Below are 27,367 nucleotides of genomic sequence, written 5' to 3'. Positions count from 1 at the left end.
TGCATGAGGATTCACTACTCTGCCGCAAACTCCTGGAGGAGATGGCCCTGAAGCTTTTCTGAGGGCATAGGGAAATGGTGATGACACCATGACCTTGTCTAGAATTACTTGCCTGGTTTTCTCCCCCCAAAAAGCCCTGAGCCTTGCCGTTACTGGCTCTTGGTAGTGGAATAACAAAGGTTGTAGTTCCTCCCCTGTGAAGATATATCTTAGTGGTCAAGATAAGACAAAGTGTGGGGAGGCAAGTTTTTAAGCAAACAATCCTTTGCAAAAGAGCAAATGGGAGTTGTGAGCTCAGCTCCTGAGAGGAAGCGGGAGTAGCCATGGTGGGAGCTTCCCTGCTCAGAGAGCGTTTATGGTTGCAGGATTTATGTGTCTAGATGTCAAGAAACAGGAAAATCAAGGTTATAGGTGCAGTTTTAATGCCTTGGTATCCATGTGCTGAGGGGTGCATGGGTCACACAGTCCTGCACCTCCACCTATCTTGTTCCTTTCCCAGGTGCCCCGTGGATGATGAGCTGCTGGTGCAGCAGGTTTTGCTGTGGAGCCCCTTCACCTTTGCTGAACCATTGCCAAGAGGACTTGCTGTGCTGTGTGACACCCAGAGAAGGGCAGCTGTCCATGTTGGAAGCTTGGCTTTACAGCAAAACCAGAGCAACACATTACTGGAGGGGCAGCATGAAGACTATGACATGTCATGGTATCTGACTGCCATGGTGGATCCTGCTGTCCCTCCTCCCAGTGGTCACAGTGGTGTGTGGAGGTGGCTCCACACAGCTCCTGTGGTGCTCATCTTTGGTGAGCTGGCATGGGAGGCAAAAGGAGGACAGACCTTGTTTCTGGCTGGCGGCAACTTTCCAAACACCTTCAGCTGCTTGTGGGGCAGCACTTGCTGAACTTGGAATTGGAGGTGTCATCTCTGTAGCTGCCCCAGCTCTGCAGCTACCATCAGATTTTGGCTCTCCCCTCTCTGGTGGGCTATTGTATGGGAATGGCTCGTTGGGGTCACTTACACCGGCTCAGGCAACTGCATCACATAATCTCTTAAATAAACCCATCAAGTGGCAGTCATGGCTGAAGCCTCCTGCAGGCTGGGGCAGCCAGTAGCTTAATCCAGAGCTCCTCTGGCCCTGCCGCCGACCCCTTTGAAGTTCCTGCAGCTTAGGAGGCAGCGCGCTTTCTCAGGAAAGCTGGCATTTTACTAAGCAGCAGACTTTTATTATCTGGGCTGAGAACGCAGTGATTTCCTTCTCCTGCCAGTAATCCCCACTCAGGGCACTGTTATGCTCTTTTACAATTTACTTTCTCTAATTGCCAGTTTGCAGTGGCCATGCAGCTCTCCTTGGGCTGTGTTCTGGGGAATTTTTGCACTTCGAAAGGAGCTTAGTCCTTCCCTTCTGGCTGCTGGAATCGGGCAGCAATTCCTCTCCCGGTACTTCAGCAAGAGTCCAGCCTGAAAAATAAGTAATAGCCTGTGCTTTTCAGCTAGTGACTGATACCTGTGAGAGTGGGTTCAGCTGTTTCATTCATCCTTTGGGAGTCCTGATAAACTGCCCTCGAATGATGCAGTCAACAGATGTACAGTACCAGGGCTTGGTTGGTGATGATGCTCTGGTTCCCATCCTGTAAATGCTACCTTGGTTTCTCTTTCCTGGACCGGTGTCTAAGCCACAAGCAGACAGTTTCTCCAAGAGAAATGCTGTGGGAAACATTGCCAAAGTCTTCTCTAAAGTCCTAGTAGACAACATCCCCAGCCTTTCTTTGATCCACCAAGCTGGCCACCTTATCATAGAACGAGATGAGATTGGTCAAGCAGGACCATGAACCCATGTGGGCTGGGCCTGATGCCCTGGTTGTTTTGTACGTGCCACATGATGGTACTCAAGGTGATCTGATCTTCTCAGGTATTGTCACATTTGCCAGCCTCCAGTCTCCTGGGACCTCCCTGGGTAACCAGGACTGCTGGTAAATGAGGGACAGTGGCCTTGTGAGTTCTTCTGCCCACTCCCTCAGTACCCTTGGGTGGATCCCATCCAGCCCCACTTTAAGTGGAGTAGCAGACCCCTGACCATTTTCTCCTGTATTATGGGGACTTCATTCTACTGCCCATCTCTGTCTTCCAGCTCAGGGTGCTGGATACCTGGAGAAAAACTGGTCTTACTATTAAATACTGAGGCCAAGAAGGCATTAAGTACCTTAAGAAGGTACTTATTAAGAAGGCGTCTGCCTTTTCCTCATCCTTGGTCACTGTGTTTCTCCCTGCATCCAATAAAGGATGGAGTTATCTTGAGCGTTTCTTTTGCTGTGAATGTGTTTAAAGGAGCATTTTTTATACTCTGCTATGTGCACATCTGTGTGTATATTCTACAGTGATGGAGATTGTAAAACGTGAGCCCTGCTCAGCCGTGCAGTGCTTCTGCCTGCTGAAGTTGGGGGCAAGTCTGATGCCTTGCTTTGTATCCACACTGCTTGAGCCAGACTTGCAAAACAGCTGCCTTAAATGGCAGTTTTTGAAAATATCGTTGAAATTAAAAAAAAAATAGAAGAGAGAAAAGATTAAATTATCCTCCAGCAATGAGAGTTTCAGTAATGCCATGTTATGAGTTGGGCAGATTTTACCAGCAGCAAATCCAGGCTGTGGGATTTTATGGGGGATTAGAAGCTTCTGTAATGCAGTGACCCCTCTGTGTCCCTGTGAGGTTCCCTCGTGGGAGTGCAGGCGACTGACCCACAAAGTTTCCTCCACTCTGAAGTGCTTGGAGGCTGGACGAGGGTCACTGAAGCTGCTGGTAGCTGGAGATTTAGAATTCCTGCAGCCAGCGCTTTCTGAGGAATATTTCAAAATAAGCAACTACTGTGGGAGTTGGGTGGGAGAGATTTTGGATGTGTAAGACTTCTTTTTTACAAAGTTTTTTATTATTTCTTGCATCTATTAATAGGGCAGCAGGAGTCTCCATATGCTTTTATAGTCCCTGTTGCGCTTTCTAATGGATATATGCAAAAGCTCTGAGGTGCATAAAATAGACACTCTCAGCCAGTTATTACGATAAAAATTATGTGCATGTCATGACCTTTAAAGCAGTGGGACTGTGTGCGCATGTTCTTCTGATACGCCACTGTTCTCCATTCCTTTCTGAAGCCTTTCTTGCCGTAGGAGGTTTGCATAGGAGCTTGGAATATTTTTCTAATCAGCGAAGAGTCTTTTGGCTCTGATGAGAACTGGCAAAGCACAGAGGAGCAAGAAAACAGAAGAGTGATGACTTTTTCTAAATGGAGCTAACAGAGAAGAGGGTAAAGGCAAATGGTGAGGCACAGCATGAAAATCCTGGCATTGTCTCCACTGCTGTCAAAAAAACACTGGTCCAAAAAGTTCTTTGTGCTTTTTGAGGCAAAAGCTATTCTGGTGTCCTTGAGAAGAAAGAGGGGGAAAAAAGTTTTGTAATCTGTGTGCCCTCTTCAAAGAGACTTTTTTTTTTTTTTTGTTTTAAAACTTTTAATAATAGTTCAACCAGAGTTTGCTCTGCTTGCACAGCCCAGTCTGTGTCAGACTTGCCGTTGTGCCCGGAGAGCTTTCCCATCCTCTGTATGGGGGTGAGGAGCGGGATGCTGGCTGTCATGGCGAGGGAGGCAGGGAGAGAGGGGCCCTGTGTCCTTGCACCACTGCATCCCTCGATCTGTGCTGTGAGGAGGGAAGGATTGCTGTCGCCTGGGAATGCAGATGGTTGTTCTTGGCTTGCCGGGACACTCCTGGTGTGAGTGTCTAGAGCTATGGACAAAATGCTTCAGCAGCATGCCTGGAAGGTGTGCAGGCACCAGATAGGATGGAGACACTGTTTCCAGAAGTATATCAGTAATTTCTGCACTGCTTCCACCACAGCTTTCTGTGTGCTGGGGTGGGGTGCAGCAACAGCACCCTGTCCTTCCAGGCATCCCTGAATAGGGTGCACCCAGGAAGAAAGAGCCAGAAGTTCTGGAAGTGTGACGGTCTTAAAAGCTCAGGAGTAATGCAAGAGGTTATGCAGGGTGAGCAGCAAGGCCCGACATTGCTTGTGATAGTGTTGATAGTGAACCTCTGTGGAGATGTGTGAGGCCATGCTCAGCTGCATTCCAGCCTTAAAAAATGGGGGAAATAACTCTTACGGCTTTAAAAATTAAACATTCCCTTTAATTACTGAACATGAATAATTTTAATGCAAATTGAGCCAGGATGTGTGTTTCCAGAGTGACAGAGTTGAGAGCAGTTACATTGAGGGGTGTTTGTGACCTGTGAACCAAAAGGCTGTTCATTAATTTTAGCATTTTATGAGTAGTACCCTGGACGGTGGGACATGGGCTGGTAGAGCAAGCTGGCCAAAGAAAAAGACTTCAGTTTGCACTGATGGCCTCCCCTTCTAATGCTTTAAGATGCAAAGTGGTGTGTGTGTAGGTATGTTGTCCTTATATAGTGAGGTCTGGATATTTTGGAAGCCTCCTGATGAGGAGAAATATAATTAAAGGAATAACTGTGCAATGACTGTGGGGTCTTCCCTGCTCACCTTGGGGAGGAGGTGCGGGCTGAAAGTCCTAAAGTCTTTGAAGGTAGAGATGGGAAAATGCACAGTGTTTTTTTCTAGAAAAATTACAGTCTCTGTCTAAAATTTCATGGGACAGTTTGGGACAACCTGATATGTATGAGAGTGTTCCTGGCTGGGCACCCACAGGTGGACATGGCATCACTGTCTCTCAGCATCACTTTGGACAATGGAGCAGCTCACATCCAGGGGCAGATGAAACATTGGATCTACAGCTGAAGTGAGCCTGGTGCATTTGGGAAAACTGCAGCACTGTGGGGGCTTTTCCAGTGGCTTTGAGGACACTTGGTGCAGGGCACCTGCTGGAGTTGAGTCAGAATATTGTCTGTGATTAAACTCCTATAAATATTTTCCTTTTCATAACGGAATGTCAGCATTTACTGTTTCCTGATTTTAAACACTGTACAGTTTGTCAAACATTTATCTCTGCCTTAAATTAAGTCTGGAGATAGAATTCCTGTTAATTTCAAATCAATATGAAAGGGGGAGAGAAAGAAATTGCAGTCTAGCCCTTTTCTTGAATCAATATTTTCTTTAAAAGCTGAAATGTTAACTAGATCCTAGGCTTTTTTGCCATTTTGAAATGCAGCTTCTGTTTAAAGAATTTATACGTTTCCCCTGGAAATTGCTGATGCTGGTGTTTTGCAACAGGCACGGCTACCAGCAGGTGTTTGACCCAAGGCAGGCAGGATGGGGTCAGCCCTGGCAGCAGTGATGTGGTAGAACATTATCCTCCCTGTTTCTGAGCTCATCGTCTCTTAATAACATTTTTTTTTGTTGTTCTGTTTTGCAGAAGCCTTTGAAATTGTAGTGCGGCATGCAAGAAACTTCACCAACAGCATGTTTAGGATCTACTACCAGAGCATGGGGCCCAGGGCTCTTAAATTTGTTGGAGAACTTTTTACTGATATCTCGCTGTACATATTAGGCTCTGACATCAATGTCAATGACATGGTAAATGAATTTTTTGACAGTTTATTCCCTTTGGTTTACTCTCACTTGATTAATCCCGGCTTCCCCAATCCCTCTGTGGAAATGACTGAATGTCTGCGGGCAGCCAGGAGAGACCTCAAAGTCTTTGGGAACTACCCAAAGATGATAATGACACAGGTGTCCAAGTCCCTGCAGGCCACACGAGTCTTTCTGCAGGCGCTGAACCTGGGGATTGAGGTGATAAACACTACTGACCACCTGAAATTCAGCAAGGACTGTGGACGGGCACTGCTGAAGATGTGGTACTGCTCCCACTGCCAGGGGCTGCTCCTGGCCAAGCCTTGTGCTGGCTACTGTGGAGCAGTGATGCAGGGATGCCTGGCAGGCGTCCTGGAGATCCAAAACCTCTGGAAGGAGTACATTGGGTCTCTGGAGGGGTTGACCAGAGGCATGCACGGCATCTATGACATGGAGCACGTCCTCCTGAGCCTGTTCTCCGTGGTGCGCGATGCCATCGTCCACGTGCAGAAGAATGAAGGGAAGCTCTCGACAGCTGTGAGTAGTTTGCTGCAGTTCCCCAGGCTCGCTGCCATGGTTTGTACATGAACTCTGTGTTGAAACCAAGCTGTCCAGTTCCTCCTGCCAACAAAACCCAAATGCTCCAATTGCCAGTCCCTTCCCTCCCCTTCTGATCTTCCAAAACTTTTGGTAGCATTTGAAACTGGTGTTTGCAGGGCCTGGGTTTCCATTAAGGGCTTTGACTCTTTTTAGGTTCGTCAGAGCAGAAGGCTCTGGACTTGTCCTGGGGTGTGAGGTTGGGAGCTGAGATGTCCCAGTGTTTTCAGTTTTCCCTGAGTGCTGTGCTTGCCCTGGGTAGCTCTCAAGAGGCTGGTCCTGCTCTCCAGGTGTCTCCTGCCTCCTTTAACATCATAAAAAATGTACCTCCAAATAGATGCCAAGCAGAGACATGTGCCACAGCATCCCCTGATTTACCAAAGAAGAGCTGACTCTCCATCTTTTAGTAACTCATTCCAGTTTTGGGCTGCATTTCATTGCAGGGATGAGATTATTCCTTATTTTTACCTGACTCTTTAAAAACACATTGTGTGAATTTCTGAGCCTCCTGAGAAACTGAGGCTGTCTTGTTCTGAAAATCCTGCTGCTCTGTTTGAACACCAAGGACAAATGTACAGTGATTATATGATGCTTGTTCTACAGAGGAGATTTTTCTTGAGACACAATTGAGCTGCTCCATGTAGGTAGGGAAGAGTTGGGGATGGGGCAAAGGTGCAGGAGTGTTGTAATAGTTTGCTTAAAGCCAACGATGATTAAAATCTGACACTGTGTCTTGGTTTGAAAGACAGGTGTCTGCTAAGGAAGGCAGAAGCCTCCCTTGGAATGGCAGATGCAACCCCCTTCTGTTCAAGTTATTATAATTTTGAAATCAAGGGGCTTTTAGGCAAATATGTGGGAAATAGGAATAACAGTTCTTTACTATTATATATCCATACGTGTATAACCAGTCAAACAAACAACAATAACTATGGCAGTAACAGCAAACAATCACAAACCCAGTCCCAGCCTTCTCGGCTGTCAGGCCCTTTCCCCTCGGGTGCAGTTCCGCTCGCAGCCGGCAGGGGCGCTGGCGGCTCCCGGTGAGCAGGGCAGGTGCGATGGTTCCCCCGCGGCTGCAGGGGGCGCTCCGGAGCGAGCTCGGGGAGCACGCGGCACTGGTGCCCCGGGATCCCGGGAAGGGATGGAACAAAGGCTTCACAAACCCCTGGGCAGCCGATCCCGGTGTCCGGCCGGACCCTCGGGAACAGCAGGCTGGAACGGCAGGCTGGAACGGCAGGGATGAGCACAAATCCCGGGTGGCAGAGGAGATGTATCCAAACAGGGAACCTCCCCGGAGGTCTGGGCAGGCAGGGTGAGCAGGGCTACAATGCAGCGAAGGCTCGAAGCAACGGCAGGGCAGGACGGCCACAGCCCAGCTCCCAGCAGGGCATGGAAGGCGGACTTGGGATCCCGGGGCTTCTCCAGCAGAAGGAAAAACGGCCGAAGAAAGCAGCCTCCCTCTCTGTCCAAACGCTGAGACCGACTGCCCGCACACACTCAGGTGAAAACAAAAGAGTAGCCAGATGCGCCCCACCCTGTAGCCAGCTCTTTTGTTTTTCTTAAGTACCCAGCCATTTGCTCCCATAGCAACATATATGGGCAAAAATTCCTTTAACAGAAGAAAAACCAGGAGAGCTCCTAAAACACTGTTTCCCTGTTAGCTGCTTGTTCCTGCCATTCTCGACTCCTGTTCACAAAAGAACTGTGTTTATGTAGGTCACTGTACTACTGACACTGTAAGTAACTTATCTTTGGGGGGGGGGAACCATAGAAATATATCGGCTTATGGGCTTTGAGCTGTGTAGCACTCAGCCAGCAGCACTTTGTGCTGTTCTCTGTGCTGGCTTTGCTCAGCCACCACACTTGTGCAGGCTGTGGAATAACATGGTGGCACTCAGGTGGTTTCCCACCCCAGGTAGTTTGGTGCACATGGAGCAAGCTTTCTGCATTGCTTAGAAGGGGTTTAGGGACCAAATTACACTGAGTTGGATTACTCTTGTGCTGCAGTGACCAGCAAGCGACTGTGGCTGGGCTGCGTGTTGGTCACCTGGGCAGATGGGCCCAGGCAGGACTTGTGGGCAGTGTGTTAAGCTCCAGGATACAGTGCAAGATTCTGGCTTTCAACCTGCCTTACTCCCTTTCTGCAGAAAATCACTGTTTTATAGCAGCCTGCCAAGCACTACTTGAGCAGGGAGGTTACAGCTGACAGTCCAGGAGCAGCAGCTCTACTGCCGTGGAGCCAGGGAAAGTTGTTCTCCCATCAGCCAGAACCATCAGTCAACCCTCTCTGGAACAGCAAAGGAGCAGAGATGTAACTGCAGGTTTACCTTGAGTTCATGTGAGAGGGAGAATTCACATTACAGCTGATAATGAGAGAAAACCCAGCTCAACTCCAAGCCCAGTTGGCATTTCCAGGGCAGTAAGAAACAAAACTTACTTCTATATGTAGAATGAGCCTGTTTAATCTCAAAAGATCCATTGACATATTCAACTGTGAGCAAAAGCATCCAGCATGTTTTGCATCAGTGAACCCACCATGCTTGTAGGTGCTAAGGCATAGAAGAAGCATTGTGCATATGGGCTGTGTGCCAGGTTTTGTGAGCACAGACCTGGGCATTGCTGTAGGATCCTGAAAGGACCAGTGTTTGTTCTCCCATATCTTTCTTTTATTGGCACAACAACAAAAATGCACTTTTTCTTGGAGATGTCCATGTATATAGTGAACAAACATGACTGTCCCTTATATTATTCAATATTGACACCTTGATCTGTCTACACTTTGTTCTGTCTGAGAACATGCTTGTGGGAGGACAAGTAGATGGAGAGCCACTAAAGTCAACACAAAGCAGTAGAGCTACAATGTGCCCATCCTCTGCCAAACCAGAACATAAACTGACTTCCTTTACAATAAAAAATTTCTGGGCATTACAAAACCATTCAGTACTTTTGTACTTGATAAAGCTGTTGAAATTCATTAGTGCCATATGTAGCTAGGTACTTACTTAAACATAACTCCTCTTGATTATTTAATACTTCAGTGATTTGTTTGTCTGCTCCAGAGACATTTTTGAGTTACTGGAGTGAAGAAAAAGTCTAAGCCAAACAAGCCAGTTGCCTGGCAATTTTCACCAAAAGAGAATGGCCACTGGGTTTTTGAAGTTTTTATTTAAAACACTTATGTTGCTCAGCTAAGGGTCTTACATCAGACCTGAGCCCAGAGCAACTTTTTTTTTTTCCCCCACAAATGAGGATATGAACTGTTCAGTGGAGAAATAAGGCAATAATGGAAGCACTGACAGTCTTAACTACAGTATTGCAGAGGGCTGACTCTAATAGCTGAGCTACATCAGGACCTGGGGTAATCTAGGGTAAATATCTTTGTAAGATACCACTTTGTAAATGATAGAATAAAACTTTTTTATTCAGCTGTGCTATGATCAAAGTTTCTCTGTTAAACTTATCAGTACATACTGAGTTTCAAAGAATATACCTGGAAGCAAACAGTTGTATTTACTGTTATCCTGTAAATACGATTGTTTTTAGACACTGTAGTCATACCAAAGTATGAAATGCCATAGGGGTTGTCTTTGAAAATGTGGGGTTTTACACTTGCCCTGGCTTCTCATACTGACCTCTTTTATTACTGACCTTGGCCACCACTGCTTCTGTGGGCAAAGTACAGTTTACCTGTATGGTATTAAGGATAATGACAGGTTATTTAATTATCATTAAAATCCTCTGGAATTATGGAAAACTTACCTTCCATGCCCATAGTGATTATACCATGAGTAACAACATTACTGCCTTTGCCTGTCCTTTGGCCATCTTTTGTTTTTCACAGCATTGGCAGCATTTCTGCAGCAGTAGTTTTCTCTCCTGGTATTTCAGATCCTCAGGTATGTTACCTGACTGAGCGTCTTTTCTCCATGTGGTTGTTTCTTATTCCCCCTTGCCACCCACCCCTAGGCTGGGTGTGGGCATTCACACACAGACTTGGACCCATTTGTAGCTTGGAGCAGACCTTGCTACAAAGGGCACATAAACTTGAGCTCCAGAGGTGTTGCAGAGCCTCCAGGTAAGTTTCTGAGGAGCTCTACAGTCCCCAAGAGGAGGAAGTCATACTGCTGTAAATCTGCTTTTGGAAACTGTGCCTCCAGGCATGCATTTAAATGGGAGCCTGTGTGTTGTTCCTGGTCTGTAAACAGCAGTGCAGAAGAGTGAATTCAGTAATGTGGTAGTAAACAGTTCCCATCCCAAACCTTGCTTTAGTAGCTAATTTGTCAGTGGTGGTGTGTGTTAAGGCTTTATTATTTCTACAATTTGTCTGCTTAAAAACTTCACCCCTAAAACATGCTGTTAAAATACTTTATCAAGGAGGCTGATTCTCAGAGCACATTGGGAAAAAATTTGCTGTCTAGGCCTATAGCTGTATTAATTTTGTCATCTTCTACTTTTTCTCTGGTTGAAAATCTACCTAGTATGTCCACCTCTTGTAGGTATTTTTATTGAGTGTAAGGAAGAGTGATTTTAGTCAGTCTGTTTGTGCTTTTTGCAACAAACCAAGGCAATTTGGAGAGATCCAGTACAAATAAGCTTAATAAAATAATCAACCCCAGCACCCCTGGAAGTTAATGCTTTCTCTGTTATTGGAATTAGAAGGGAGACAATCAGTCTGCGGGTCTTACATAGGTAATAGCTGATCTCCTCAGAGGTTAGACTCATAGAATGATTTAGGTTAGAAGGGACCTTAAAGATCATCTGGTCTTAACCACCCTGCCATGGGCAGGGACACCTTTCACTACACCAGGTTGCTCAAAGCCCCATCCACCCTGGCCTTGAACATTGCCAGGGATAAGGCAACCACAGCTTCTCTGGGCAGCCTGTGCCAGTGCCTCACCACCCTCACAGTCAATAATTTCTTCCTAATACCTAATCTAAACCTCTGTCAGCTCAGAGACATTCCCCCTTGTCCTATCACTCCATACCCTTTTAATAAGTCCCACTCCAGCTCTCTTGGAGCTCCGTTAGGCATTGGAAGGTGCAGTGAGGTCTCCTGGCAGCTTTCTCTTCTCCAGGCTGGACAACCCCAACTCTCTCTGCCTGTCTCCATAGCGGAGATGCTCCAGACCTCTAGCCAACTTTGTCATCCTCACTCTAATGGGTCCATGTCCTTTTTATCTTGGGAGGCCTTGGAGCTGGAGGAAATACTCCAGGTGGGGTCTCACTAGAGTGGAGGGACAGAATCTCCTCCCTCAACATGCTGCCTGCCCCATTTTTGATGCAACCCAGCTGCTCAGCCCCTGCTGCTCCCCTTGCAGTCGATTATGCAGGTCTACCTGCAGAGCATTGCCTAGAAAGGAAAGAGCAGGGAGCTCAGCAAAGTATTTATTTTTCACTCAGAACTGATGACCGAGTTTCTAGAAAATCGTATTAAATTGCAAAATTCACTGGAGCTTTGTTCAACCACTTGCACCTGTTGGAAGGAGGGAAGCAGAAAGGTACCAGTGCTGTATGGGAACAGCATGCAATTCCCAATGTGCTTGCCTGTGAGCAGATCCTTGCTGTTTTACTTCCCTGCAAACACCTTTAAAAGACTATTTAGGTGTGGGTTAACTAGGTTATACAGCTGTGCTGCTTGGGGTGCTGTGGAAGTGATGTGGAGGCGGATTTGATGTTATCCCAAAGCTGAAGTGCTCACCTCACGTGGCTCAGGGAGAGTGCCTGGTGTGAACCCAGATCTGATGGCTTTGGGAAGCCTCTGAGTCAGGAAAACTGGACCCTTGCTTCCCTAGATTTTTAGGGAATCCTGGCAGGGAGTCCACGAGCATGCTGTAAAGATAAGCAGTTACTTTGGTTGGTTGTAGCACCACAGAAACATTGCTGCAGTGTGTGTTCAAAATAGCAGTTCCAGCAGATACACAGGGGTGAAAATCAAGAATATGTAAATAAAGAGACTTTTGGCACCCAGGAATGAGAAGATCACCTGTTGCCATACACAGTCATTTAGTACATTTGTCAGCACAGTGATGCCAGGCTGGTTTTCCCCAAATGCTGCCCAGGAGCTGCTTTTGGGGCCATCTCACCTCGTGACTTGCTGGAAGTTGCTGCTCAGCAGGTTGCACTGGCAGGGAGCTCTGGTGAGTTTTCCTATCTGCTAATGGATTTTTCTGTCTGTACTAGAGCTAGCAAGAGATTTGTGGACAAAGCTTTGAAATTACACTGCTGTTTGTGAAGTCCTTCCCTCTGAGACGCCGAGATTGGTTTCTTTGTACTTTTAATGTGGGTTCCTTTTTGTTGGCATCAGTCCTGGGAGAGTCAGCTGGATGTACAGCCTCTGTATTTTCAAGTTCTTTATTGGCAAAGTTTAATCCTCAGGCTATTCTCTAATACTCACTGGTAGCTAGCTCCATTTTTCACTTAAAGCTGGAAATACAGGTGAAGTTTTGGTTTTCAGTGATCTCAGACCCCCTCAGAACTATCCCAAGGTGTGTGTATTGTGTACTTTTGTTATCCATTTTGCGATAGGCGGTGTAAGGTGCCTGATAAGCGTGTTAAAGCAAGCATGTGTTCCCCCTGCGGGATGAAAATACACCTTATTATGAGGGCAGTATCAGCAGCATTCCCATTCCTGTGAAAAGACCTTGGGAGTACTATGATTAGTTGTCTGAAGAGGTTTCAGGTAGTAAAGATTTTCTGACACTTGGGGAAGCATATGGCAAGGCACTGAATTTCAAGGTGTTGATTTTGAGCTAGAAATCCCCATGGTGTTGGTTGCTGAAAGGGCAAAAGTTATTCGTGCCTGCAGTTTTGTAACCCAGTATCAACAATTTTGATCCAGCTATTTTGGCACGCTGCTGCAGGACTTAAATCTCTGGTTTAGTACTCAAATACGCAGTAGCAAATTAGGGGCCTGCATCTCATTCTTGGAAGGGACGTTGGTATGAATGCTCTTGACCATCTTGACTTGCCTCTCTAGGGGAGTGAGACTCAGAGGTTATTCTCAGCCTAGTGAAAGCTTTACCTCTTGTCTGGCCTGGGGAGAGAGACCATTGGTGTCACAATTAATTAATTCACTGCTAACAAGAATTTTGCCTGTGAGGATACAGGGCAGCACGTCTTTGGTCATGGATATCCTTTTCCAGTGTGGGCAAAATGGCACGCTGGTGGGCCCTACAGCTTGCCCTGGTGGCATGGCAAGGCTTTGAGTCAATTTGTCACTGAATTGGGTCTGGATGAAGCAGACTGAGTGTGTGGGGCTCTGCAGAGCTTCTGGATGGAAGCAGTGGCCAGTGACGCTCAGCCCTGTCACTGCAAAGCCAGAGGAGGTGGCACTGAACATCAGTACAGGTTTAATTTAAAAACAGCATTTGATTTTGCTTCTATTTGTAAATTTTTACATTATATTCTTCTATTTTGTTCTCCCTTTGTCCTTTTAACTGGACATGTTCTGACCTCTGAGATGTGCCATTTCAAGGGAATTTGCAGTGAGGCCTTTTTTTAAAATAAAAAGTTGAAGGTAGCTGCTGACAGCGCCCCTTCTGCCCTGCATGCACACAGGGCAGCACATGGAGCATCCTTTGACAGTGTGTTTGATGTCCAGCCCAGCTTTGCACTGAAGATCACACAAATCTGTTTATTGACTTCAGTCTGAGACAGAGCACTCAGCTGGTGGCAACTTCATCCCTGCTACTCTGCAGCTTAAAAAGAGCTTTTTAGGGCTGCTGCATTTTATGGGCAGGAATATCATACAGCACCCACTGAGCGTGGCTTGATGTCCCTTCAAATCACGTGTTGGCTGCAACATGAGTGAGATGGCCACAGGTTTGTGTGTGATGGGATGTCTTGCATCTTTTCCAAGCTGAAGTCAGAACAAGCCTAAACACCTCATGCAGATTAATTACTGGTTCTGTGTAGGTGTGTGCATGTACCGTGGCTTTGCATGTTCCTTGTTTTAGTGGAGAAGTTAATTTGTTGTTTTGCAACTGGCTCCTAAGTGTTTAAAAAGATACTTGGTTCTGGGATGCCCTGTCATCAGTGGATGTACAAAGTACATAGTACAAAGAACTCCCAGAGTTAGTAGGGCAGGATACAGTCTTAACAGTTGGAAATGAGGTTACACAGCTTTGCAATGTTTTGCAGCTTTCTTCACTGCACAGAACAGCTTATTTTTTTTCTCATATCTTTTCTTTTTCCTGTCTCCCATCACAGCTGTCTTGGACAGCTGGACCTGGGATGCTTTGAGATGTCAGAGAGGAGGGAACTGGTGGTCATATCATCCAAAGCATTGCAGCAGGGGATGTATGGGATGCCTGTTCCTTTACCTCTGAGCTTCAAGCTTTGAAATTTCAAGCTGTCTGATTTTGTAATAAATTGTAATGGTCAAGGACATAATGTGAGGTCTTGAAGTAGATTGGAGTTAAGCAGAAAAAAAACGAGTTTCAGTCTGAACCAAAGATCACAGCATCAGCAAGTTCCCTCTGGACATCTTGAGGCTTCTTCTTCATCAAAAACGGTGGGAGATGTGCTGGCCAGGGAGGAGCTGCCTCTCTGAAAGGGGAGGGTTGGGGCACAGCCCTTTCACTGGGGCTGTATTTGCAAATGAGCTTTACAGCTGAACTTCCTTCAGAGTTAAACCAGCCTCATGCTCTGGATCTTTGCTGAGATTTAGATTTGGTTTACCTGAAAGATGCTAGAAGCTGGTGTGTGATAGAAACAGGAGACTTTTAGGTGTGGGCTGACCCCCCTGGCTTCTGAGTAGCCTGCAGAGAAGTGATATGCATGGCATGAACTGCCTTTATTCTTATTTAACTCACTGCCTCCAGACGTGCCATTGCCCTGTACACTTACTGTGGAATGCTGGAGTTGCCTCTGGAATTCTCTGCTAAAACTGCTCACACATCTTTCGTTGACCAGAGAGATTAAACCCCTGAGCACCAGCCCCACAGACATGGCTCCCTCGCTTGCTGCCCAGATTGCTGCAGCCTCCTGCAACCCCTATTAACATAGATGCTTTATTAGCAAAATACATTCTGGCCCATTTCCTTTCCTGAAGATTTTTATCCTTGCTTAGACCCGCAGCTTTGCAACACCAGAGTTGTGCTCACCAATATCCATCTCTCTATGCTTTTTACGCTAAACCCTCTTTTTGGCCTCATTATCCGTGACTGCAGTTTCCACTCAGACCTCCATCCGGGGTCATTCACCGGGCATCCTTCATCTTAACAGCGCTGAGTTTACTTCCAGTGACAGTAACCCCCGTGAGTGTTGCTGCCTTAAAACCAGAACTATCTCTCCCATTAGCAATGCTGATGAATGAGCCAAGAACAAACCAGAAACTTAAAAGCGACCCTCTGCAAAGCAGAAATAGTGCCCAGAGCTGCCCGGGCGAAGCAGAAGTGTTTTGTTTTGTGCTGGAGAGGATGAAGGACTGGGTTGCAATGAGTGGTTTGCTTCATTTTGAATTCTCTGCCTGTGTGTGGTGCTGTGAATTATATCATTTTTACATCTTATTTTGAAGTGGCTTTGAGGTACCAGGCATGAAAGATGCTAAATACATTTTTCTGGGAAAAAAATTCCAACAAACGAGGCAGATTTTTCATCCATCTGCTGCATCAATGCATCCCTCATTGCCAGGCTACTGCAAGAAGAACTGGTGGCCTTTTCCATCCCTACCTGTTGTGTTGCCCCACTAATGAGCCCCTGAGGGCACGGAACCTGCTTTCAGTAGGTGAAGTTTGCTGCTAACTGCATTATTTTTCCAAAGATTTGTTTAAGTAAGAGCAGGCTGGCTGCAGAAAGCTGTGCTGATAGCCTACAGCTACTTGGGCAGAGTTATTTTTGTTTAAAAAGAAAAAGAAAAGAAAAAGCAACACAGGTGTTGGCAAATTTTACAATTCCTTATGCAGGTGTATCTTTCTAACCTAAGCAATTTTCACACCCAATTCTCTTCCATGCTATTGGCAAAGGTAGAAATGATGCTCTGAGCCAGTGACCTGGAGAAAACCACCCAGAGAGCCGGGTGGTTACTGAGGATAACTTGAGGGTGACTGATGTGCTCTAAATTATGTCTTTCTTAAGCTTATTAACTCCTGGATTGCACATATTGATCTGTATCGCTGTACAAATAAACCTCATGCTGCTGCTCTCCAGAGAGCCAGAGTGTGGATATTTCTGTAGACACCCAACTGCCTGTGCTGATATTTAAGTCATCCATCCTCTGTCTCCTCCCTGAGGGACAGCCAAAAGCCATGGAGGGAAGGGCACTTGAGGGCAGTAGGAGCTGCAGGAGGGTGATGCTGATGAGCAGAATGGCACCATGAGCTCAGTGGAGATGGGCCCAAAAGGGTTTGCCCAGCAGATGCTAAAAAACATCCAGGAAGGTCATCTCTGAGCCTTGCTTCATGCAATTCCCATTGTTTAGGGCCAGAAGGAAATTTAAGAACTTGCCACCTGTAGATTTTGGTGCAAGATGTTTATCTTTTCTGAGAGTTGGGGAAATGCCAGGTTACAGCTTGCGTGGCAAGTGGAAAGTAATGACAGCAAACCAAAATGCATTACAAGTGTTTAGTCACTTTTTTTTCCATCTAGTGATTCTCCTACCTCATTCTGGAACTGTTGTATGTCAATTTATAGGAATTCACTTCTCATAATCAAATACTAGTCCTCCGTTTGATGCCGTTAATAAAGGTGTTGTGATAAAGTCAAATTAATTTAATTCCTGTCTGCAAACAGCCTATTATTGAATGAGTCCCTTTAATACGTTAATCAGACATATAGCATTGTAACAAGGTTAAAAGTGCACACTGATTTCCATTATAAAGATATTCTCAATCAGGCAGAAACTAATCTAATGTTGTAAGTCATTCTGTAACTCAATTGTTCTAACCACAGTACATGTAAAAACAAGATGTCTTACAACAAAGTTTCAAAAAAGCCCTGCAGATATTTATATCTTTATAGAAAAGAATGATTTACCTTTTCAATAAGCCTTATTTTGTCTTTGGGAAAAATGTAATTCCTTTATCGAGCAAAAATCTAATGGGAGCCTTTTTACCTTGTTTGCCATGTTTTGGGTATATTATCTTGGTGCTGACCCTTAATTGGATTAGGTTAGGCCTGACTGTCACGGAGAAAAAATTGCTATGGATCTGGTAGCGTCAAAACTAATAAAAAAATTAACCAATGAAGTAAAAAAAAGCAATGGCAAAAAGAACACAGGGCCTTCCCATGCCTTTTGTTGGCCTTGAATGGATTAATTCTGCCAGCAGCTAATCACTGGTGCATGGAGATATTTTTACTATTTTCCCTTAATGATAATTATTATACTTCTCTTTTAGGCTTTGACTGGGGAGGTCCATGGCATGGCCATAGGAAAGCCTCTTGCCAGGAGCTGGATAATGAGTGAGATTGCTCTGAGCTTTGCTGGAAAACAAATGCTTGTAATTTTTCTGCTGAAGAAATTCAGCAACTTAACTGTTGAAATTATTTGGAGTGTTTTGGTGCCTCCAGCCTTGTTGTCTTAGAAAACACTGATGTTTGGAAAGAGAAAGGTGGATTGAGGGAGAAAAAAGTTGCTGCTGGAGGGATTATTCCTATTTGAAGATTAAAATAAGTAGGGTGATGGTCCTTTGTAAGGGCTGATGAGGGGGGAGGAATGGTGAGTACCAAACCCTGTGGGGTTGGAAGGGTTTCCATTCACCATAGGAAGGAAGAAGGGCATTTCATAGCAAAAAGTACTTAGTGGTGGGATGGTTTCAGTATGAGCATTTATTGAAATATAAATCTGAAAAGTTGTGGGTACCTGTGAGCATGGTCTGTGCTGGCTGCAAAACAGGCATTGCCTTTTACCTGCTTGTTTTGATATCACCAGTTATAGCAGACTTAGCGGTAAACCCTGTGCACTCTATTTTAAATAAATATTACACTTGCTATTGGATTGCTGAAAGAGAGAGAACTAATTAAGGAGATGGGATATCATCAGTAAATTTTTCTTCCCTGAGATTTTATGAGCAGTAATTAGAAAAGAGTCATAATAAAGTCATTGAGGATCAAGTTAATGCTGCGTTTCTGAGAATACTGCCCTTCTACTCAAAGATTATATTAAAGAATAAACAGTGTACAGTAGGTAATTGCTAGCTGACACATTAGAATGGCTTTATACTTCCAAAATTGAATCGGTCTGGTTTAAAGGAAAAAAAAGGGGGAAAGTAATGCAGTAACTTTTTAATTATTTAATGAAGTATTTCTGAAAGAATAATTGAATCTGGGCTCATGGCTGCAGGGGGGAAGAGAGACTGGTAGGTATTGACCACATTTGCAACCTAGCTGACACAGCTGCTGTTAAATACCCTGTTACAGGCTCTGATTCTAGCTTGTGTTCCAGACTGATGGCAGCTCTAAATTAAGTTGCTAGGAATTTATTTCTCTCAGATTGTTCCTTTCTGTAGTGCCGTAGGCACAAACATGGTGCAGTATTAAAACCCACAGAAATCTGCCAGGGAAACCGATTAACCTGTGGAAGGAAAATAACAAGCGCATGGCAATTGCCTGGAGCTGTCATGCTGCCCGGCTTTGCCCAGTGAGGGTTTTCTTAAGTTCTTGGTAAAAACTGGTGATCCCTCAAGCCAATTCCTTGTTTCTCAGTCTGTTTGGATAGGGTAGATTTAATTGCCTGCAATAGGAGGGTCTTCTAGGGACCCATAGTAGCAATTGTGTAAGTGTTAGACCATGCACAGAATGCAGTTGTATAATTAAACTGTATTTAGCATCCTTAGCAGAAATGGGCTTTGCTACCTTGAGTTCAAATTTTCTGTCAGGTTAGATGAATCAGTGCTAATGTTGAAATCAGCTGTTTGAGTTTGGAGCATCTTCAGCCTCCTTGGGGAATCAGTCCCAAATGCAGAGCAGCAGCCTGGGCTCAGGAGCAGCCATGTCCTCCACCTCTGCTGTGCCACCTCATTAGCCATGAAGCATGCTGGGGGCTTGGGGCTTCACCAGGAGATGAACTCTGGGTACTGCCACGTTCTGCTCCTGAACCTGGCTTTGGTCAGCCTAACATGCTCTGGTTTTCTCTGGATTTTGCTTCCACATCTTCCCTCTGTTGGAAGTGTTGCTCTGCTGTAACCTTCCAGGACTTCTCCTTCCAAGTATAAAGTCTTAGTTTGGTTGTCTAAGAAATATCAGATTGTGCAGATCTAACTTAAAACCATAATGGTGCATTAGTATGCTACAGGGCCCTGCTCCAGGAAACGTCTCCACTTGGGAAAACTGCTTAAATGTGTGCCAAAAATTAAGCAAATGTTTTTTTCTTGACTCTCCCAGTTGGTTGGCTGGGTTGGGTCTGAGCCCTGGCTGGGGCTTCAGCTGCCGGCCTGTGGTTTGCTGCCGAGGTCCAACCATCTGAACCAAAATACCAAATTTTGTGTTATATATGGAATTAACAAAATGCTGGAGGGAAAGGCTGACTTGAGAAGTTGTGCTTTAATTACATGTCTTGGATTATAAAGGCAGAAGGAACAACTGTGATCATTTAGTCTGACTTCCTCTCTACCTATAAATAACAATAAACAGGCTTTCACTGAAACACAAAGCTGCTTTCTTTGGTGGATTAAACACTCCATGCTGGGGATGCAAGAAAGAAGAAACATCTTGTTTGCATTATTTTATGTAGGTTTGAAAGGGCTTGACTCAAGCCGAGGTCACAGCTCCTTTGAGAGAACGGGCATCCTGTGCTGGGAGAGGCTGGGTCAGCACAAGGGTCAGGACATGGTGGGACACTGTGTGGAGGTGCCTTGTGTGCTGCAGCATATGTATGGTACATTGGCCATCACACCCTCCTGGGGACAGGGTGGCATGTCCTAATGGGAGCAATGATTGGAGCTGCAGTGGTTATCTCTTTCCAATTTAAGGCATGTGAGCCCTGATGTAGCAGAGGGAAGTGCAGGTGGAAATCATCCAGCTTCAGCAATTGGCATCAAGGATTGAAACCCATAAAAACTCCCCTGTGCTCCCCACTGCTCTGCTGAGCTGGTGCACTCTTGTTGTTATGCAGTCTCTGGGTTAGAGTGATGATGTAACCACGCCATGTGTCAGACCTGCCAGCTCCTGTGTCAACTCTGTCACATCGACACACATGGCTTTGTGTGGTGCACATCCTGCTCCTTGCCCTGAGAACCAGTCCTATTGGTCCTCTCTGGGCCCTGTGTTTCTGCTGTGATGCTGACCCTCTGTAAAGTATTTTGTGATCTTCTATATGAGGGATGGGAATTTGGATTTAGAACCAGATGATCTTTAAGGTCCCTTCCAACCCAAACCATTCTATGAAAAATTAAGTTATATTTGCTTTGAAAAATGGTTCCTTAATCCCTCTGTGGTTCTGTAGCAATTTGAAGGACCTAGTCTTCAAACCAGGTGGTGATGGCCTTCAGCACAACCTGGTCTGGTGGCTGCAGGGGTCCCTGAGCATTTGTAGCACATGTTTGCAGCATGTATTGGGCGTCACTGCAGGCACTGGTGTGACAGGCACTCTGTTATTTTAAGCATTAGTGTTTGTGTGCATTTTACACATTATAGCATTGCATTATTTAAGGGTGATGCATTATTAAACATTCTCCTCAGCATGGAGAGTAGGTCACTTCCTGCAATTCCTGTCTCTGCGTGACCGAGTTAGGATGCTGTCTCTTATGTAATCCTTGCAGTCTAAATAACGGAGACTGTAATACTATAGAGCTGATTAATAACATTTAGTACTCCATTAATGAAGAATTTTGTTGCAGCGTTCATAGAAGACATCTGTGTTACCATACTCAGTTTGTTCTTTCTGCTTGAGTGCCTGGAACCAGAAGAACAATCATTACTTAGCTAATAATGATGTGCTTCCTAAAATAAAGGCTTGTAAATTCACTTTTATGCCCATAATCACATTTTTCTGCTGTGAGTGGAGTGAGGGAGCTGCGAATTGTCTCTTTCCCATCTTCCTGACAAAATGTATATAATGATTAGAAGCATGTAATAAGAGTGTTTGTCCTTGCCAAATGTTTCTCCACTCCTGTTAATCAGTGTTCATTTGAGATCGTGGGTGGTGCCATTTTGTGGAAGGCGATGCGATCACTGGGGCAGTGTGGCAGATTTAAATCAGTAATAAAAGCCCTGGGGAAATTAACAAGACAAAACATTAACCACAGACTAAACATTAACATATATTAGCATTTTTATTACACCTGTAGAAATGGTAAATGTGCTTGGTTACTACTATTAAAAAGTTTATGTTCTATCCCACATCATCCCAATGTATATTTTTGGTTTAAGCCCTTTAGAATTTAATTAAGCGGAATTCTGTAGCGGTGCTTGAGTAATAGACTTCAGGTTCACTTTTATGGTGACTTTGAAGATAAACGGGGCACAAATGCGATCTTTATAATGCTAATAACACTTGTGATGTGTAGTGGAGCAGGTTGTTAAAAAGAATTGGGGGAAGAAGCACCAATTCAAGCAGCTGCTTTACTGAGGCTTTCAGCCTCACTGGTCAAACTGGATTCCATCACTGAAGGATGCTCGGGGTTTAGTGGGCACCAGTTGGTTCCTCCAAAGACAGCATGTCTGTGGTCTCCTGATGTTCTGTGCATACTGTAGCAAATCATCCTTTCAGAAGCTGTGTTCAAATCAATGATAATAGTTAGTCTCTTTTCAGTTTAATGTGTGGCTTCTCCGAGAGGAAACTCACGAATAGGTATAAAATGACTTATATGAACTCCAGAGAGCAAAGGAGATTGCAGGAGGAAATCTTCAAAAATGAGGCCATCCCCTTGAGGGAAAAAAATAGTGTCTTCCTGGAGAATGAATCTATAAGAAGAAGAGTTCATAGGGAAGGCAAATGGAAACTCCATGTAAAGTTTAAGCGAAGGTCAAATAGAGCAAACTCTCCTTTAGAGCAGAGTGGTGCTCCTGGGCTGAATGAGAAGTGGCAGCAGCAGGTATCCAGCAGTGTCTAATGCACTCTCTTCTTGTCCAAGGAGAAGTTGATTAGCTCCTTTTTTTTGGTGGATTTTTTTTTTTCTAAATCATCTAGAAAATTACCTTTAAAATGTTCTTACTCTTAAAAGCAAAGCTCAGGTTGGCACTGAGGATCACAGTGTGCTGCTTTCCAATCCTTTTATCCCTGCATTTCCTTGCTGATGTGGAAGGTAAGATGTTTTTGCCCTGTGTGGCTACACTGCCTCGTGCCTTGGCAGCAGAATGGGTTCATCAGGAGCCTCAGAGGCGTCAGCGATGCCATCCTGCCATAGCCAGGCTGGAGGTGCCCTCCATCAGCTGCACAGAGGCTGTGATGCTTTGCACAGAACATGGTAGGGTGGTCACTATTACTTTGATAATTAACCCCAGCCATCGCAGTTTCCGTGGACTGGCAGGTACCCACGTGGGTCAGTGCTGTGCTTTACACCCATGCAATCAACACAGCTGGAAGCAGCCGTGGTGGTGGATCTGGTCCCTGGCTGCTTGTAGTGCATTGTTCCCACACAGCCGCAGGTTCCCTGCAGTCCTCAGGCACCTCTTATCTTAAATTAATGGAGAAGCGTTAAAGTGGGCTGATAGTGCTACTCCATTAGCCTTGTCCCTGTGCTCCTCTCAAATCAATGTTCCCTCTAAAGCGGAGCCATTACACGGCGTGCAGCTCCCGCGGGTGTTGGGAGCCAGCTGCTTCCCATCGGGCATGGGGACTGCCGGCCTTAGGCAGTGCCCGAGGAGCTCTGCCCTAGCTGGGTGTGGTATTTCCCTGTGGCTGGAATAAAGAAATGGAGTGAGGAGTAGTGGTCGTCAGAAGGCAGTGTTCCCCTCATAGACTGGGTCACACTCTCATGGAGGAGGGTAATTAAATTGGGTAATGAGTGAGTTTGTTAATGAGCTGGGGGGCAGGGAAATTTTGCTTTGGCTGTTACAGTGTTGGTGTCTTTGGGGGTTTGTAAAAACTCTGGGTTTTGGGATGGTTTTTCTTGCCTGGTGTCCCCTTGCAGCAGTTTTTTGGTGGCCTGGCAGATTCTTTTAAAAACAAGGTGTAACTCCTGTTGCCTAAAAAACACATTGGGATTTGATTTACTTAGTCATTTTTTTGTGGCTTGATGTGTCAAACTTCAGCCTATTCTGAATTAAGGCACAGCTCTTGCACTGACTACAGTTAAGATAAGGACTGGTGTATATTTACAATCCACCTGGTAGCGTGGGGAGCCCGAGGAGAAGATCCAGTGGTTCTGCTCTGTTGATTTGCTTTGAATTTCACGTTTATATTTGTGTGGTGGGAGGAAACCACATATTAAACACTGTTGCTTGATACAAGTTTGGCACCTGGGTTAGAGAAGCTCCCCCTTCCTTTTGCTCTCCCTCTTGTAGAGACACCACCGTGCTGGGGAGCTGACTGTCCTTGCTCCTGTCAGAGCAAGCAATACCTAGAGAGCTGAAGCATCACACTTGTTTCTCCTCAAGGTCTGAGCTTGTGTCTGTCCCTTCTCTGACTGCCCTACAGTAGCATTTTTCTTTACTTTTTGGAGTTGGCTTTAAAATGGCAGTGGTTAGGAAGAGACTGGGAAGCTGTGTTCATGCGCTCCTGAGCCTGCAGTGCAGACTCAAAAAGAGGGAAAGATTGAAATAGAATTTCTAAGCTGTTGTCCTAGGACTGCTTGTGGCCCAGCAGACTTTGGCAGATGGTTTGTGAAATCCTTCCCTCCCCCAAAAAAGTATACACAATGCCACCCCTGCAAATGAGCAGGCAATCTGTTCCTTCTACTTTCGCTCACTTTATTTTAAGTTCAAATCTCAGTTGGGTTTTTGTTTGACTAAAAGGTGACAACCATTTCACTGTGACTTCACAATATGGGCTGCAGGGTTGGGGTTTTTTCCTGAAAAGGTTAGTTGGTGCTCGAATAAATAAATAAGTAAAAACTTGGTGGAAAGTTTGAGCAGTGCATCCTTCTATCCATAAAGATTACATCTGCTGTCCCATGTCACAGCTAACACAGTCCTGTTCACGGTTTCATCCCTCACGGAAGGGATGGCTGGACTCAGTGATCAATGAGTTGACTTGATGATCAACGGGTTGAACTCAATGACTGTAGAGGTCTTTTCCAGCCTTACAGATTCTATGAATCTTGGAGCCTGTGGTACCCAGATGCTGTGTGGGACTGTGAGGATGCAGCTGAGCCGCGGCACCTGTGCAGGACTTGGTAGCAGAGGGGCTGAGCTACCTCCAGTGCTGGGTGGGAGATGAAGCAGCCTCAGTTTGCCAGGCCCCTTTGCCGTTTGAAGCACGCTCTCAGATGGTGCCATTGTTTGCGCTGTCGCTCTGACCCTCCCCTCCCATTCAGCACCTCTCTGCATCCTTGGGAAAAAGCCTTGATCCTGGACTTGATCTTCCCTCAGGGTTTGATAGGTTTTGCCAGCTGAAAGCTGGGCTTTGGAAAGGGAATGGGGGAATTTTCACAGACCCGGGGAGAATCAAAGGGAGTAATCACAAAAGGCAGCTTAAAATATCCAACCTTTCCCCACTTCTCTCCTGCACTTTAGGTGTCCATGCAGAGCGTGGATACAATGATGCTGCTTTGTGGCATTGCTTCCTCCATACCCAGTGTCCTGGATCTTTTGTGTATCTTGTGTTTCCCTGGAGGAGGTTTCATGGCAGGTCTCACCTCTGACTTGGGCAGAGGAAAAGCCCACAGACCCCTCAGCATCCTGGTGCTCTCCTGCTGGTCTGCCCTTTGCAGGGACAGTGGCACCAGCCAGTATAGAGAGAAAATGGGACATCTGGACCCATTCTGCGCTGGGGGTGGTCTCAGATCCCAAATGCCATTCTCCAGGTCTCCCACTGTGATTTGTTCCTATTCCTGTTTGTTTGCATCAGGGGACTACCTGTAAACGTTATGAGAGGGATGAGTGCTAAAGGAAAGCCTAAAAGGCAAAGAAAACAGCCCAAAATGTGGTCCATTTTCTCAATCCCTTCCTCCCTCTGTTTTTGAAGCCTGCCAAGTGATTTAGGGAGGGCAGTAGAGCTGACACATTCTTCTGCAAAACTCGGTTTTGGCAAGGCAGAGAGGAGACACAACCAAAGGAGGACAAAAGAGGAAAACCAGGTAAGATGCTGCAGAAACCGCTCCCCTGGCAGCTGCAGGAGGAACTGCTTTGGCAGAGGAAACTGCAGGTGCAGAAGGATTGGTGGCAGCATGTCTTCCCACTGTGCTGTGAACCAGAAACTGCAGTGCCCAGCTCCCAGAAGGTTTCTATTTTACTCTTTGTTGTATGGCAGCCTGTGCAAACAAACTGTGCTGCTCTTGATAATGACACAGGTGACATTACTAATTTATTTGCCCACCCAAATGTAATGTAATAAAACAGAATTAATCTCTTCTCTTTACACATCAGATGCTTGTAGCTTTGAGCAGAGCGTGTGTTTTTAACCTCTGGTGTGCAGCTAACTGGGAATTTAGCTGATTGCCTTGATTTGGTGTGGCATGGAGATAAATGAGGTGCTGCAACGAATGGGCATTTCATGGGTATGTGGTTGGTCCCAAGCTTGGAGTGGGTGGTGGGATGAGGCTCAGAGGCAGTGAGGGTGGTGTTAACTGAGGTGCCTTCATGGTCCCAGCAATCAGCCAAGCTCCTTTCACAACCCAGCATGGATGAGTCCTGCAGAGCAGCACAGGGTGGATCAAAAGGAGACTTTTACAGTGGCAGTGCTGCCAAAGGGGGACAGATGTCCCTTGACAGTCTCCCAGAGAAGGAAATGGTGGCAAACCCATCTACAGCAGGGACTGCAGCAGTGGCTGCTGCTGGGTGAGTCTTGGGACAGCGGCCATGCGAGAGAGCTTTAACGAGGTGCTTTGGATTCCTTCCCTTGCTGCTGCAGCCAGTTCCCAAATCATCATTAGCTAATGAGCTAATTTGTGCCATTAGCAGAGCCCTGTTCATCAGGGCCTCCCATGATATGACTGGGCTGTGGCCCCAATGCTTGCTGTATTTTATGCCCTGGGTTTTTTAATTAGTAGTGATGTATATGATGCTCATCCCTGGGGATCTGCAGTGCACTCTGTGCAGGTGCTGAGCTGCCTCAAGATGCAGAACCAGGGTCTTGGGATTTTCCTTCAGAGGGGAGGTGTTTCCTAAAAGTTTGACTAGAGAGGTAGAGTGTAGAGCCTTGAGATGCTGGGGCATTCAGGAAGGAAGGAACAGGGAACATCTCAAGCCCCCTCCTGTCAGCCTAAGTTTAGCCTGACACAGGAAGATTTGCCTGTCACACCTGCAGCTCAGGGGTTTTGATAGCCACAGGAGCACTTCAGTGCCCTGACATTTTGCCTGAAGCTTCCTGCATTCCTTCCCAGGGGGCAGATATTTTACAAAAGCCAGGTTGTATCCTTAGGACAGCAGTTTGCTTTCAGGTGCTTGCTGCGATATGAGCAAGCAAGATGGGGATGACAGGACGATAGCAGCTCATGTGCAGGTGCCAGTGTGCATCTCAGCTGTTTTCCTGCAGTCCTAACACTTCCTCACACTGCTGTTTGTGTTTTCCAGATAAGCCGGTTATGTGGCCATGCTCAGCAGAGGCAGATTCGATCAGCTAATTATCCAGAAGACCTTTTCATTGACAAGAAAGTCCTGAAAGTAACTGACATTGAGCAAGAAGAAACTTTGTCGAGCAGGAGGAGGTGAGAATGCTCAGGCTGAGTGTGGTGCCCACTGGATGGGCTGTGGGAGCAGCCACCATATGGAATGGCCCTGTGGAAGCAGATGCAAAAGCTGCTTATTTCCCTTACCCATAAACCTGGTTTTGGCTCTGATCATCAGAGCTGCTCTGTGGCGGACTCTGAAGTGCAGTGAGGTGTCTACATGGGTTTTCTCACCTAGTGCACCCAGGTTAATACACCAAATGCCTTGTCTGGATTTCTTGGGCAGTGCTATAGTGCCTGAAATACTCACAAGTGTAGTTATAGATAGAAATGGTCACTCCAGCCTGAATTGTTGTATGTTACACTGTGTGTAGGTAAGGGGAATGCATTTCATGCTTTTTGTGTAGTGTTTTATGGTAGTTCAGAGATGTTAACAGCCTTTTACTGAGTATTTTCAAAGGAAGCAGGTGCCTCCACTGCTGGCTCTGCACCCCGTGCTTCCTTCCCCATGTAAGTAGAAGCTGTAAAGTGGGCTCACACTGATGTGTCAGGGAGCAGCATCTCCCCTCTGGATCTGAAAGCGCACCCAGAGATACGCAGTGC

The 27,367-nt window shown here is 45.8% G+C and overlaps 1 protein-coding gene across 5 annotated transcripts in view; it reads left to right on the top strand.

Moving 5' to 3' along the window:
• GPC4 (glypican 4) overlaps positions 1-27,367 on the top strand; it is a 233,684-nt gene that overhangs the window by 63,158 nt on the left and 143,159 nt on the right. For 4 of the 5 annotated variants that reach the window (XM_042029140.1, XM_042029142.1, XM_042029141.1 and 1 more), the window contains exons 3-4: positions 5,365-6,059; positions 26,670-26,803. In XM_042029140.1, the coding sequence (XP_041885074.1) occupies positions 5,365-6,059; positions 26,670-26,803 (829 nt within the window). Of the gene's footprint in view, positions 1-3,224; positions 3,305-5,364; positions 6,060-26,669; positions 26,804-27,367 lie in introns of those variants that run through there. The other variant, XM_042029143.1, reaches the window with a different exon arrangement.

This window comes from Corvus kubaryi, unplaced genomic scaffold (genome assembly GCF_017639235.1).
Source record: "Corvus kubaryi isolate FWS band 111438036 unplaced genomic scaffold, C.kubaryi_AGA036_p1.0 37322, whole genome shotgun sequence".
NCBI lineage: Eukaryota > Metazoa > Chordata > Aves > Passeriformes > Corvidae > Corvus > Corvus kubaryi.
Note: the sequence above shows the minus strand (reverse complement) of the source record. Positions and strands in the feature narration are given on the sequence as shown.